Source organism: Elephas maximus, chromosome 5 (genome assembly GCF_024166365.1).
Source record: "Elephas maximus indicus isolate mEleMax1 chromosome 5, mEleMax1 primary haplotype, whole genome shotgun sequence".
NCBI classification, from domain to species: Eukaryota; Metazoa; Chordata; class Mammalia; order Proboscidea; family Elephantidae; genus Elephas; species Elephas maximus.
Window position 1 is genome coordinate 80077076 of NC_064823.1, and position 13136 is coordinate 80090211.

Sequence of the window (13136 nt, forward strand, 5' to 3'; positions counted from 1 at the left end):
TACTATATGCATCCTACTGTCCCACAACCAAATACTGAATATTTGGTATGAACTAGATTCAAGAGGAAGCCATACAAGGCTTTGCAAATATATGGTGAGTTTAGACCTGAGCTTCTCAGTATGTCAGCTACTAACCATACATGGTTATTGAGCACTTGAAATGGAACTAGTGGGACTGATGAACTGAATTTTTAATTTTACTTAATTTTAACTAGATTACATTTAAATTTTAAAAAAGAAACCCTGGAAAATATTTTTTCTCTCAAATATAACTTTATGGTTTTGGCAAGACAGTATTTCACTTTGCTTCAAAGTCAAACAAAATCTAAAAAGAATCAGTTTTGTCAATGTGAATGTAAAAAATAAAGGAAAATGATTATTTCAATTCCTACTGGAAAAGTTTTAAGTATATTTAGAGCAACTCAGGTACATGAGAATCTACTTTTTCAACTGTAAGCCTTATTACGGAAACCCTGGTGGCATAGTGGTTAAGTGCTACAGCTGCTAACCGAGAGGTTGGCAGTTCAAATCCACCAGGCGCTCCTTGAAAACTCTATGGGGCAGTTCTACTCTGTCCTATAGGGTCGCTATGAGTCGGAATTGACTCGACGGCAGTGGGTTTGTCTTTTTTGTTTTTTTTTTTAAGCCTTATTACATGTAAAAGCACGTACAGATGAAATATTTCCAATGGCAATTTAGCAGCCTAGTTGAGATGTGTGTTACGGGTAAAACAGACACTGGATTTCAAAAGAGTTAGTATGAACAATCTTGGTAAAGCAGAGGGTCAGCGAAAAAAAGGAAGACCTTCAATGAGAGGGACTGACACAGTAGCTGCAACAATGGGCTTAAGAATAACAATGACTGTGAAGATGGCGAAGGATCGGGCAGTGTTCCATTCTGTTGTACACAGGTTGCTATGAGTTCAAACCAACTCAATGGCACCTAACAACAACAACAGTATGAAAAAAGGATGTAAAATAGCTCAGTAATAAGTTTTTTATATTGATTACCTGTTGAAATGATGGTATTTTGGATATACTGAATGAAATAAAATACATTATTAATTTCATCTGTTTCTTTTCCCTATTTTAATGTGGCTAACTAGAAAAATTTTAAATTACTTATGTAGCTTGCCTTATATTTCTATCGAATAGTGCTGCTTTGGACAGCTCGTCACTGCACAAAATCTGGTCAGAAATACTTCAGCTCAAATTACTGGCTCAAGCCTTGCACCCAGATTGATCTCAAGCAGATATGGGTGTACAAGAGAACTGACTCTTCCATGTTGATTTATTTGGCCGCTATGGCTACATTCTAGGGGGAAAACATACTGTTCCATCTTTTTTGTCTACTATAACAATAAGAAGATTTGAAACAGCTGCTCTGAGAATTATTATTTGGGGTTCCTTAGTCTGGTGTTCCTCCACTACATTTAAGTTTAGGAAGAAGGAACGCTGTAAAGGCAATTCTCGCCCACAGGGAGCTTGGCATAATCCTCAGCCCAGGTTGCCCAAATGGCATTTTGTCTGATGCTCAAGGTTATTTAAAATTTCTAGTTCATCTCACAGAGTGTAGAAGAAAAGAAAGTGAATTATCTTTCCTAAATTCCAAGTTTAAAACTGAAATGTCTTCCCTGAAGCTGAGGGGCAGCAGGACCCTCCTCCAAACATATCTGTGTACTGACCAAGGGAACTTCATTCTCCACTCAAACACAGTGACAAAACAACCCAAATGAAATCTATTTTCCTCATATTTCCACTTATCATATGGGATTTCATCAGCAGGAATTGTCTACAACAAAGAGCCTAAAAGAAAATATCTTGACAAAGAACAAGATTCATTTGGGAATGTCAGATTTTCAGTTCTGCTAAACTGATAAGGAAAGAGAGCAAAGACTTACAAGTATTTTCTTTCCAAGAGGTTTAACACAAATGTGGTTTCACGTCCCTACTCATGAAAAATGATTAAAAAGGATGGGGAGGACAGAAAGAGAAAATTATTAGATGGTATCTATTCACTGTATTCCCTGGACTCTACAATGACACCCCCTAATGGCAGTCCTAAGGTAGGAAGGACAAGAGGTGTCTCAGCCTAAGCTTTTGGCACTAGAAAAAATAAATAAATAAATAAAACAAGTACACTGCTCTGCCTGGGTGGCCCTTAGTGTAAAGATTGAAAAGTGTGGTCTCTTAGAGCCAAGCTGAGGCTCAAATCCTACCTCCACTACTTGCAGCTGAGCAATCTTAGGCACTATGCTGAATTCCTCACATGGGAGGTAGGAATAATAGTACCTGCTCATGGGATTGTTGTGAGGGTTAAGTGTAAAGCCCTTGAAAAGTGTCTGGTGCATAGTAAATGCTCCGTAAATGTTAAGTACTACTATTATTTTGAACTTCAGCAATACCTATAGCCAGAGAATTTTAAGAGGTGAAGAGGTCTCATACAGTACAACTCCTTCTACAGTATCTAAGTGGGTTGAAACAATCTGTTGTTCACCAACCCCTTGTAATGTGAGCTCACTGTTTCAACAACGTATTTCTTCCATTATAATGGCTCCAACAGTTAAAACATTCCCCTAATACTGGACCAAAATCCCTCCTGCTCTTTTGTCCATTAGTCTTGGTTGGGTCTTTTGAATATATCTTCTTTTCACAGCCCCTCATGCCTTCTATTTCCCAGAAGCAGCCGGCTCTCTGGTTTCTTCCAGATACCCTTTGTGTACCAAGGATTCCAGATACTTTACTATCTTGGCCACAGGAGTGTGACGGCCAGAGTGGATCACACAACTCAAAGTGTCCCCAGACTAGGGCAGAGTGGGCTGAACTATCTCTGCATTGATGAGACCCTAAATTTTAAATTCATATAGTAACAATTCCAGAGAAGAGGAAAAAGTTATGCTTGTTTTCAAACTCATAGTCATACTGGGAACAATTTAAGGAAGAAATTCCTCCTGAAGGGATACGGCCTTATAGAAAAAGTCCGTATGCTAAATTGAAGAAACAAGCAGCAGTGTTGTGGAATAACTCTGATCCCCCAAATTACAATAGGAAACAACACAGGTCTGGGTATCAGGAGGGCTGGGCTGAAATCTCATGGCTGCTACTATGCACATGGCTTTGGGCAAGTTATTTAATTCTCTCGATAAGCCTTGATATAATTCCATTTATATGAAATGTCTGGAATAGGCAAATCTACAGAGACAGAAAGCAGATTAGTGGTTGCCAAGGGCTTGGGTGGGGGGAGATGAGGGGTGAATCGGAGTTGACTCCTAAAAGGTGCAGGGTCTCTTTTTTGGGTGACGAAAATTTCTAAAATTGTCACAATAGCTATGCAACTTAGTGAATATGCTAAAACCACTGCATTATATACTTTAAATAGTTGGATTATATGTCAATTACATCTCAACAAAGATGCTATTAAAAAAAGAAAAACTAAATGCCTTTAGTACATGTAAAAATGATTTGATTAGACACAACTTTTCATTATCACATCTTCTAAGGAAAGTAGAGCATACCTCAACCTACCACAAATTAAAAAATCTATACTGATTCCTTTGCCAGCAGCACACTTCTCAATCATAATTTAGCATGTAATGCTAGGAGCCCTGGTGGTGTGGTGGTAAAGAGCTTGGCTGCTAACCAAAAGGTTGGCAGTTCAAATCCACCAGACACTCCCTGGAAACCCTATGGGGCAGTTTTAATCTGTCCTATGGGGTGGCTGTGAGCTGGAATTACTCGATGGCAACAGGTTTGGTTTAGGGGACGCCAAGCTATTTAATATTTTCTAATGACATTTTGGAGCCCTGGTAGCACAGTGGTTAAGAGCTTGGCTGCTGACCAAAAGGTCAGCAGTTTGAATCCACCAACCACTCCTTGGAAGCTCTATAGGGCAGTTCTACTCTTTCCTATAGGGTCACTCTGAGTCAGAATCTACTTGAAAGCAATGGGTTTTATGGGTTTTTAATGACATTTCACTGAAGCTAACCTATAGTTCTAAAAACTCCAATAACCATCATTGGGGATCTACTAAGTGCAGGGAATGCTGCTTTTATATAAGCTACACATTCCCAAATCAAAAAAGAAAAAAAAAGGTACATATAGTAATTGTAGCCCAAGGATGAGAGCGCATACAGGATACAAAAACGAGCAGTGGGGAAAGACTCGGGTCTCGACTGGCAGGACAGAGGCTCACCAGGAGAGATTACAGTCATATGCATAGCTTCAAGAACCGTGGTAGTTTTAATCATTTATTTCCTGTCCAGTTCTCTGTGATGTGGAAATTGTGCTCTCAACTACCAGTTTACCTAACGTTTAGGAAAGGATAGGAAAAATAGAAAGGAAGGAAAGGCAGAAACCAGTCAGGGAAGCCAAAGTGAAGCAGGTGTGCATATTTCTTGACAAAAGCAAGGAGAATGGTGCTGGGCTGGCATTCTCTCCCCACGAGATTTGTCTTGAAATCATAACTGTTAGAGCTGAAAAGAAATTTCTCTATCCCATTTGATAGATGAGGAAAGTGAGAAGCAGGGTGGTTAAAATGAATTAGTGGCAGAGCTGGACTATAACCAAAGACATCCAATTTCTAGTCCAGTCAGTGTTCTATCCACTCTACCATGTTACCACTAAGAAAAGCTTTCAGGAAAATCCCTGTTGGTCCCTTCTGACTTGAGGACTTACACTCATTGTTGCATTAATCTCTGCCACTGTTTCTTCATCTGTGGGAAACTGATATATCTGGACACCATTGCTGACTAGTTCACTCATGATCTTACTCTTGAATTTGTGCAATTCGTTCTTGGCAATGGTGTCAGCTTTTGCAATTATTGGAATGATGTTCACCTGTAAAAGAAACAAGTCCATTGTCCACAACTCCAACATTAAAATTAGACAAATGACTAAAATACAGTAAACAAAGAAATAAAAAATTGTAAAACCTCACTGTAAAAAAGAGATATTGAAAATCAGACTTTCTAGCAAGATGTAAAATTAAGACACAGGATAATCTTTTAGTTCCATCTCCCAACACTTGTACTTCCTCCCAGCCTACGCTGAAAGCATAAGTGTAATTTCCTCTCTTGCACTACCTTATTCTTCTTTACAGAGTAAATAAAAAAGGAAGTGTTATTAGTCTCTGAGAAACAGTGACAACAAAAAAAACTATTCTTTGAATAACCAGCCACTCCTTTTAGACCTCTCCTAGCTACTTTCGGTGCTTGGTTTTTGCATGTTCTTAACAGTGTAACGACAAAGCTTTTGTTAGTTAGTTACAGCAGTGGAATATTCAGTACTCTATGCAGGGTAAAACCCTTTCTTCTGCTGACGTGGAAACTGGGAGGGAAGAACCTAAGCATTAACAAAACAAAAAAATTGTTTCACTTACTTTAAATTTTTTCAAAAGTCCACCAACTAATTCTTTTGAAAATCAGCCTCTATCAAATTATTCCTCTGGGCCGTTGTGAGACCTAGTGCCAAAGGCAGGGCTCAGTTTCAGAGTAGAGGTTACAAAGAACAGGGAGAACCCAGAATTTGACAATAATGTGAATGAAAATGAAAGCCAGAGATACCATCAAGTACAAATGCCAAAAGTAGGGCATTCTTTTCCCAATGCCCCAAGTCCTGTCTCTGGACACATTCTTTAAAGCTCACTTTTTAAGATTAACTCTCTCCCACTGCCTGGTAAGGGAAAAGTTTCCAATAAGAGGGTACTAACATCTGGGACCATGCTCTCTACCCACTTGAGCTGAAAAAGGAATGGAACTCAGGGTGGAAAAGCAGTTGGAGCCCAGGAACACAGAAGGGGATTGAATTCTTTAGAGGGGTTTTTCAGGTTATATCTGCATTCCAATGCATCTGTTTTTAGCCCATGGGCCAAATCATAAATCCCTGATAAACCAGGATGAGATGGCATGCTCACAGAAAAGTCTATTCTTCAACCTCTTCCTCAAAAAATTCATCATGCTTGGGCTTCCTCCAGCCAGTTGTAGACTAAGAAAAACATCAGGGCTCGGGAAAATGTTTGAATCAGGACCTGAGGAACTAAAAACTTCTGTTATTTGTACTGGCTATCTTTTATACACCTTTAGTATTCAATTAATGTCAACATATACTAAATGGGGAGGTTAGTATTTTCCTGGCCAATTTGATCAAAGTAGATAGATAAACCAAGCACTTTAGATCTAAAATCTATTTTTTTCAGTGGCAGAGTCTGAAAGTCTTTTTCTGAAATTAATAAATATCTGCCATAACTCTTCATTTTGCCTGTATAAAAAAAACTTGACAATAGTTCAGATGCTGCTTTGATCTCTGACCCTACACCAGTATAAGTGCTTTCAAAGTTTAACCTGCTTTGCGGTCTTTTTTTTTTTTTTCTCAATTGTATTTGCTTTTGCTTTTTCTTTTAAAATCAACCCTTCTAAACATAATCACATTGTTGGATTGGTCAACATACTCAGTGGCCAGTTAGGAAGTCACCCACTTCACTTCCTTTAGAATACTTGTGGGTGTTTGACACGTTCAAGTTACTTGCTTGCAAATATGCTTTTAAAATTAAAAAAAAAAAAAAACCAAACACTTCATCTAACAAAAATTCATTTTTCTACTGTAAAGTAATTCACGCATCTTGTAAAAAATTCAGGCAATACAAAAAGTACGTAAAGTACAAAGCTAAAGTTATCTTGTAATACTACCCTTGCTTGACCCATGAATCAGAATCGACTTGATGGCAGCCAGTATGTATGCATGTGTTCTAGTTTTCTACACAAATCTTATTTGCCCATATAAAGCTTGTATTTTAGAGGGTTTCTTCTACCAAAGGTTCTAAACAATCACATAATCTCAAGAAATCAGTAAATTGTGATCTTTGGACACAGTAAAAAGAAAGAAAGAATACTTGTAGAAAACTGGGTACTCCAGAAGATAGGGAGATGGGGGCAAAAAAGCCCTGCTTTCAAGGACATGATAGCACAAGGAACAGACTCACTGCTGGCTACTGCCCCCCTACTGATGGCTAACAGCGCAGCTGCCGGGTCTGAACTGCAGCTGAGTCAAAAGCGGAGAAAAAGGGTTTTCACTTATTCTCCCAAGAGTACTCTAGCTGCATTGATCCTCTCAGGCCATTAGAATATGCTTCTGTAAACCAGTGCTTCTGTGCTTGGTGGAAGCTCAAGGAGCCTGGCTCTGCCTCAGCCACTCTAGGCCCCTTTGTGGCCGGTTCAGACAGACGTCTCTGGGACAGGCTGACCTTCGGAGCATCCTCTCACTATTCTGTTCCTCTGGACAAAATTTAACACCAAACAAAGCCTTTTAAAGACAGTAAGTTCCTTTTCATTAAACTGCAACAGGAATCTAAGTGAAAATACTCTAGCTTAGTTTTGTGGCTGTTCCTGTTACCATTTGCTTCTTTTTTTTTTTTTAATTTTAGAACGTATTATCTTCCATTTATTTCAAAAAGGAAAATCAAATGAATTGTAAAGTAGGGAACCAAATTTTATCAAATTTATCAGTACCTTCCTTCAAATGTTGTGAAACAGAGAGGTTATAAACGGGAAAAGCTCAGGGGTCAAACTGAAACTAACATTTACTTCTTTTGAACAAATGTGTGCTGTTCAGTTTTAAAATTCAAGAAGCTGGGCTGTCCTTACCATGTAGGAAAAATAATAACACTTTTTTTCATTCTAAACTTTGAATTAAAGCCAAAGCTTTAAAAATCTTTAAAAGAGAGGTTTTGAGAAAGTTAAGAACAAGCAAACAACTACAAAGAAGAAAAACCTTGAATTTATATTTCAATCTCTCTAAAATTAACCCTTCCTGCAACCATTTAGGTGTCTCCTGTATATAATTCCACAAACTTTATCAGAGGAAGATAAAATTGGTGCTGGTTTAAGAACTAAAAATACTGTGTCTGTAACAAGTCACATAGTTTTGTTTGCTTTATTTCTGCCTAACATTCAGAAGTTTTCAAGCATTTTTTTTCACATTGCTAAACCCTATGATTTCTGAAAACCAGAAAAAACTACACAGGAAACAGAGAATAAATTTTAGCCTTTAGAAGAAGGTAATCTAAAAAGTGGGTGGATGATAATCAGGCCAGCACCAAGTACCTTGCTGTCCAGCTTTTTCATGGTGACCAGGTCCAGGGACTTCAGCGAATGTCCAGTTGGGGCAATGAAGTAGAGGCATGCGTGGATCCTTGTGTCGTGATAATTGAAGAGAGAACGTTTGATCTTCAATTCCTCTTGCAGGTAGGCTTCAAATTGGGCATCAATATATTCCACTATTGGCTTATAGCTAGAATGCACAAGAATATTTTTGAAAATGTATTTTTGAATCAGCATGTTTGTAGTCTCAAACCTCTTTCAATGTTCAGTGTAGTATGGGCCTCCACTAATAAACGTCTTCTATGGCTCCCTTTTCCATAAAAGATGAAGTCCAAGTTCCTTACCTTGGCATCCAAGGCCTTCCATTATCTGGGTCCTGAATACCTCCGTTGCTCAGCAATGCACACCACTAAAGCAGCCCCCACACACCAAGCTCATATTTACCTCTACACCTTGGCTCATGCTGGCCCCTCTACCTGGAACATCATCTTTCTTCCTATTATTCTCCTGGCTAACATTCATCCTTTAAAACAGAAATTATATATATTACATGCTGCCACTTCCCCCATGGGCATCCAATCAGGCATTCTTTCCTCCTGGGTAAAACAGCCTCAAAGTCCTTCTCAATAAAGTGATTTTGACAGCCTCTACCAACTGACTGCCATTGGTACACAAAATGAAACTGGCCTACTATTTCAGGAATAAGGCATCACCTCCAACCAGGAGCTTGTCCCTGCAGTCCTTGTCCCCATCCCCAATTAGAGAGATGAGGGGTTTTCTATGCTCCCATAAAACTCTGTACACATTCCATAACTCATCTATAAAATGAGGTGTCTGGGTTGTTATGATCTTGAGGATTCCTTCAACTCTAAAATTTTATGATTTAAAGATAAATGTTATAACCCTGTCTTCTCATCAAACCTTAATTCAAATCTGTTTTGAGTAATGATGGATGATTCTATTAACTGACCATAAACACAATCATTAATAGCATATTGGGAATATATACTCAACAAGCCATATGTTATCCAGGGAGTAAGTAATAAATTAGGTCATTGTCAAAACAGTTACAACTGGGGGAGGGAGGGAGGGAGGGTGGGAGAGGGGCATTCACTAATTAGATGGTAGATAAGAACTACTTTAGGTGAAGGGAAAGACAGCACACAATACAGGGGAGGTCAGCACAACTGGACTAAACCAAAAGCAAAGAAATTTCCTGAATAAACTGAATGCTTTGAAGGCCAGCATAGCAGGGGCAGGAGTCTGAAGACCATGGTTTCAGGGGACATCTAAGTCAATTGGCATAATAAAATCTATTAAGAAAACATTCTGCATCACACTTTGAAGAGTGGTGTCTGGAGTCTTAAATGCTAGCAAGCAGCCACCTAAGATGCATCAATTGGTCTCAACCCACCTGGACCAAAGGAGAATGAAGAACACCAAGGACGCAAGGTAATTACGAGCCCAAGAGACAGAAAGGGCCACACGAACCAGAGACTACATCATCCTGAGACCAGAAGAACTAGATGGTGCCCAGCTACAACCGATGACTGCCCTGACAAGGAACACAACAGAGAACCCCTGAGGGAGCAGGAGAGCAGTGGGATGCAGACCCCCAATTATCATAAGACCAGACAATGTTCTGACTGAGACTAGAAGGGCCCTGGTCATCATGGCCCCCAGACCATCTGTTGGTACAGGACAGGAACCATCCCCGAAGCCAACTCTTCAGACATGGATTGGACTGGACAATGGGTTGGAGAGGGATGCTGGTGAGGAGTGAGCTTCTTGGATCAGGTGGACACTTGAGACTATGTTGGCATCTCCTCCCTGGAGGGGAGATGAGAGGGTGGAGGGGGTTAGAAGCTGGTGAAATGGACACGAAAAGAGAGAGTGGAGGGAGAGAGCAGGCTGTCTCATTAGGGGGAGAGTAATTGGGAGTGTGTAGCAACGCGTATATGGGTTTTTGTGTGAGAGACTGACTTGATTTGTAAACTTTCACTTAAAGTACAATTAAAAAAAAAAAAAACTTGTCAAAGCCCATTAACGCTTTCAGGATTCCAAGAGGATACTCAGGAGAAGTTAGTTTCAGCAGCAACAGCTTGGTCTATTGGGAATACAGGGGTTAATTTTTCTCCCCAAATTTACTACCTTGCTGAGGAATGATTTAAGCTTTGGAAGAAAAATAAAAACCATTCAACATCCAAATCTAAGAACCATAAATTAAATCAAAATCCTCGAAAGGGAGTTATAAATCCTTTATAACAGCAGACATCTAAGACAGAGAAGGAAAAAAAAAAAAAAGACCCAAACTGAAAGCAGTCAGAAAAAAAGCTTCTTCATGATATTTTTCTTTCGTAATTTATTACAATCCATTAGTTGAATTTAAGCATATAAAACCCCTGGAGGTTCAAAAGAAAAATAAAATTCCTTTGCAGTAATAAAGTTCTATATCATAACAAGCAAAATCCCAATACAAAGGGTGAGTGGTAAGATTTTAAATTTTCCAATTTGAAAATATAGTCATGTGTTATATAATTATAATAATTATGGTACAGTTCTATAGGATGATGGTTAGAAGCATGAATTCAAGACAGACTTCCTAGGACCAAAACCCAGCTCCATAACTTACTAGCTGAATGACCTTGGGCAAGTTACTAAACCTCTCTGTTTCTCAATTTCCTTACAGGTAAAACAGGGACAAAAATAGTACCTAATCAGAAAGCTACTGTGTTAAATACATGAGTTAATACATATAAAGGACTGGCACATAATAATAGCATAACAAACAACAAATATTATAAACAGAAGAAAAGCAAGCCTGACTTTTGAAAAAGACTTACAAAAAAAAGGAGCTTTACACCCACCAGTTCCGTGCTCTTCTGTTACTGAGCTCATGCCCTGTAGGGCAGTGGACCAGGTCACTCCCATGAGGTCCACCCATGCCCTTCCAGTACGCGGGCTGATCCTTCAGTCCCCTGACACCGTGACAGGTGTTTGCAAGATAAAGGTGGACGTGCCTTTGTAGGAAAAAGAACCCCAAACACCCTCTTGGCCCCACATGAAAAACAAACAAAAAAAAAAGAGTTCACAGGCACTGGCTCTAAGTCTGTTTCCTGGAATTTATATGTATTCCCATAGAACGATTTACAAAAATCACTATTCTCTATATCAAAGATTTAACTATGTTGATGAAACAGTTTCTTTTTAAAACTACTAATTTCTATTACTTTCCCTCCTTGTCTCTGGTTTTGACTGATCCTCTCCACGTCAGGACAGATATAACACATCTCCTTTTCCAGCAAGGAATTCTGCCCTGAATTCAATACATCCAAAGAACTCTTTGGTTCTCCTGTATCTCAGGTTTTCTCCTGTCTGACCCTTGTAGGGTGTTCTTGGCCAAGTTTTCAATCTCCCTCCATTTTACTCTATGTGGGCTCCCTGCAAAATTGCACTTATTCCCATGTTTCAATTACCATCTATCTGATGACAATTCATACATCTCTACCTCCAGCCGAGATCTTTCATCTGAGCTTCAGACCCATCATCCAACTACTTGCTAGGTATTTCTACTTGCTTGGTATTTCTACTTGCTTCTGTAACTAAACTTAAGAGTCCAAAATTGAACTCATCTTGCTCCCAAACCCATCCAAAAATAAAAACCAAACCCAGTGCCGTCGAGTCGATTCCAAATCATAGCGACCCTATAGGACAGAGTAGAACCACCCCATAGAGTTTCCAAGGAGCGCCTGGAGGATTCGAACTTCTGGCCTTCTGGTTAGCAGCTGTAGCACTTAACCACTACGCCACCAGGGTTTCCTTCCAAACCCATACTTCCCCTGTATTCCTTTGCATGATGAATGGCACCTTCATCTACCATACTGGCGAAGTCAGAAATCTGGGATTCAACCTGGAGGCCTCCTTCTCTCTTACCTCCCACACACAACCAAGCACAAAATCCCAACTATTTTATCTTCTATACCATTATAAACAAATAGATGTGTTCCTGGAGAACCATTTATAAAAATCACTCTACCCTATATCAAAGATTGAACTATGCTGATGAGTAACAAGCCAGCCAACAGGTTTTGTATTCCTCTTCAACAGTCTTTTTAAACAAATTCTCTGCCCCTTTCTGTAACTCCTTTCCACTTCTTTTTTATCTACATTCACAGTCGTAAAGATAAGAAAGCTTAATCCTAACTTTGCCTTTGCTAGCTTCCATTCCTGTAGAAAGGTATTCAGTTTGTCCAATTTAAAATTCTCTGAATTGTACTGATATCATGCAGAGAAAGGGGGGAGGGAACAAATCAAAGCCAGCCCTTAAACTTTCACATATTTTCCTTTTAAGGCATGAGGATGCTCCTTTTACCCAGCCACTCATCTTTTTTTTTTTTTTTCATATGAGTGAAAAAAAACAGCAACAAAATGACAAGAGGTTGACCCTAAAACTGATGGGAAATACTCAAGGGAAAAGTTAAAATTAGGAGAGAAAATATTTCATACAATATTATCTATCCACCCAACCTACCCACTAATCATTCTTGAAAAATAGCCAATGCCAATATTTGGGGACTGACTCGCCATTTTATATATGATCAGTTCTCTAGGTTTGCAATTGGCTGCAAATCAAAAATTTGGTGGTTCGACTCCACAAAGACAGAGGTCCCCAGGCTGCAGAAAATTCCACTGCTTCAAGCAGCTTGCTTGGCACACCCCGTAGCTTTACATTAAAATCCTGGTTTTCCTCTCCTTAACTGCTGCCCAAAACTAGAGGAAATAGGTGGAAACTGGTTTAGGTGCCATGTTGACATTGAGGATAACCTTTTAGTTAGTTAAGTACCTCATACGTAGTAACTTCCCCACTTCTGGGTGGAGTTTAACTGCCATTTTCTGAACATGCAATGCATGAAGTTATATGCAAGCCCTATTGCACCTGCACAGTATGATTAAGAATGTTGCTGATGTAACTTGAATGAACTTCCTAATTATAAATGCCTTAAAATTAACCTGCCCCTTTGTCCCTGCTGAGCAGTCTTGGTGG

The 13136-nt window shown here is 39.3% G+C and overlaps 1 protein-coding gene across 2 annotated transcripts in view; it reads right to left on the bottom strand.

Moving 5' to 3' along the window:
* Positions 1-13136, bottom strand: part of SEPTIN11 (septin 11) — a 131624-nt gene that overhangs the window by 32979 nt on the left and 85509 nt on the right. For both annotated transcript variants that reach the window (XM_049885970.1, XM_049885969.1), the window contains exons 4-5: positions 8096-8282; positions 4674-4835 (exon numbers count right to left, since the gene is read on the bottom strand). In XM_049885970.1, coding sequence (XP_049741927.1) covers positions 4674-4835; positions 8096-8282 — 349 coding nt within the window. The remainder of the gene's footprint in view (positions 1-4673; positions 4836-8095; positions 8283-13136) is intronic.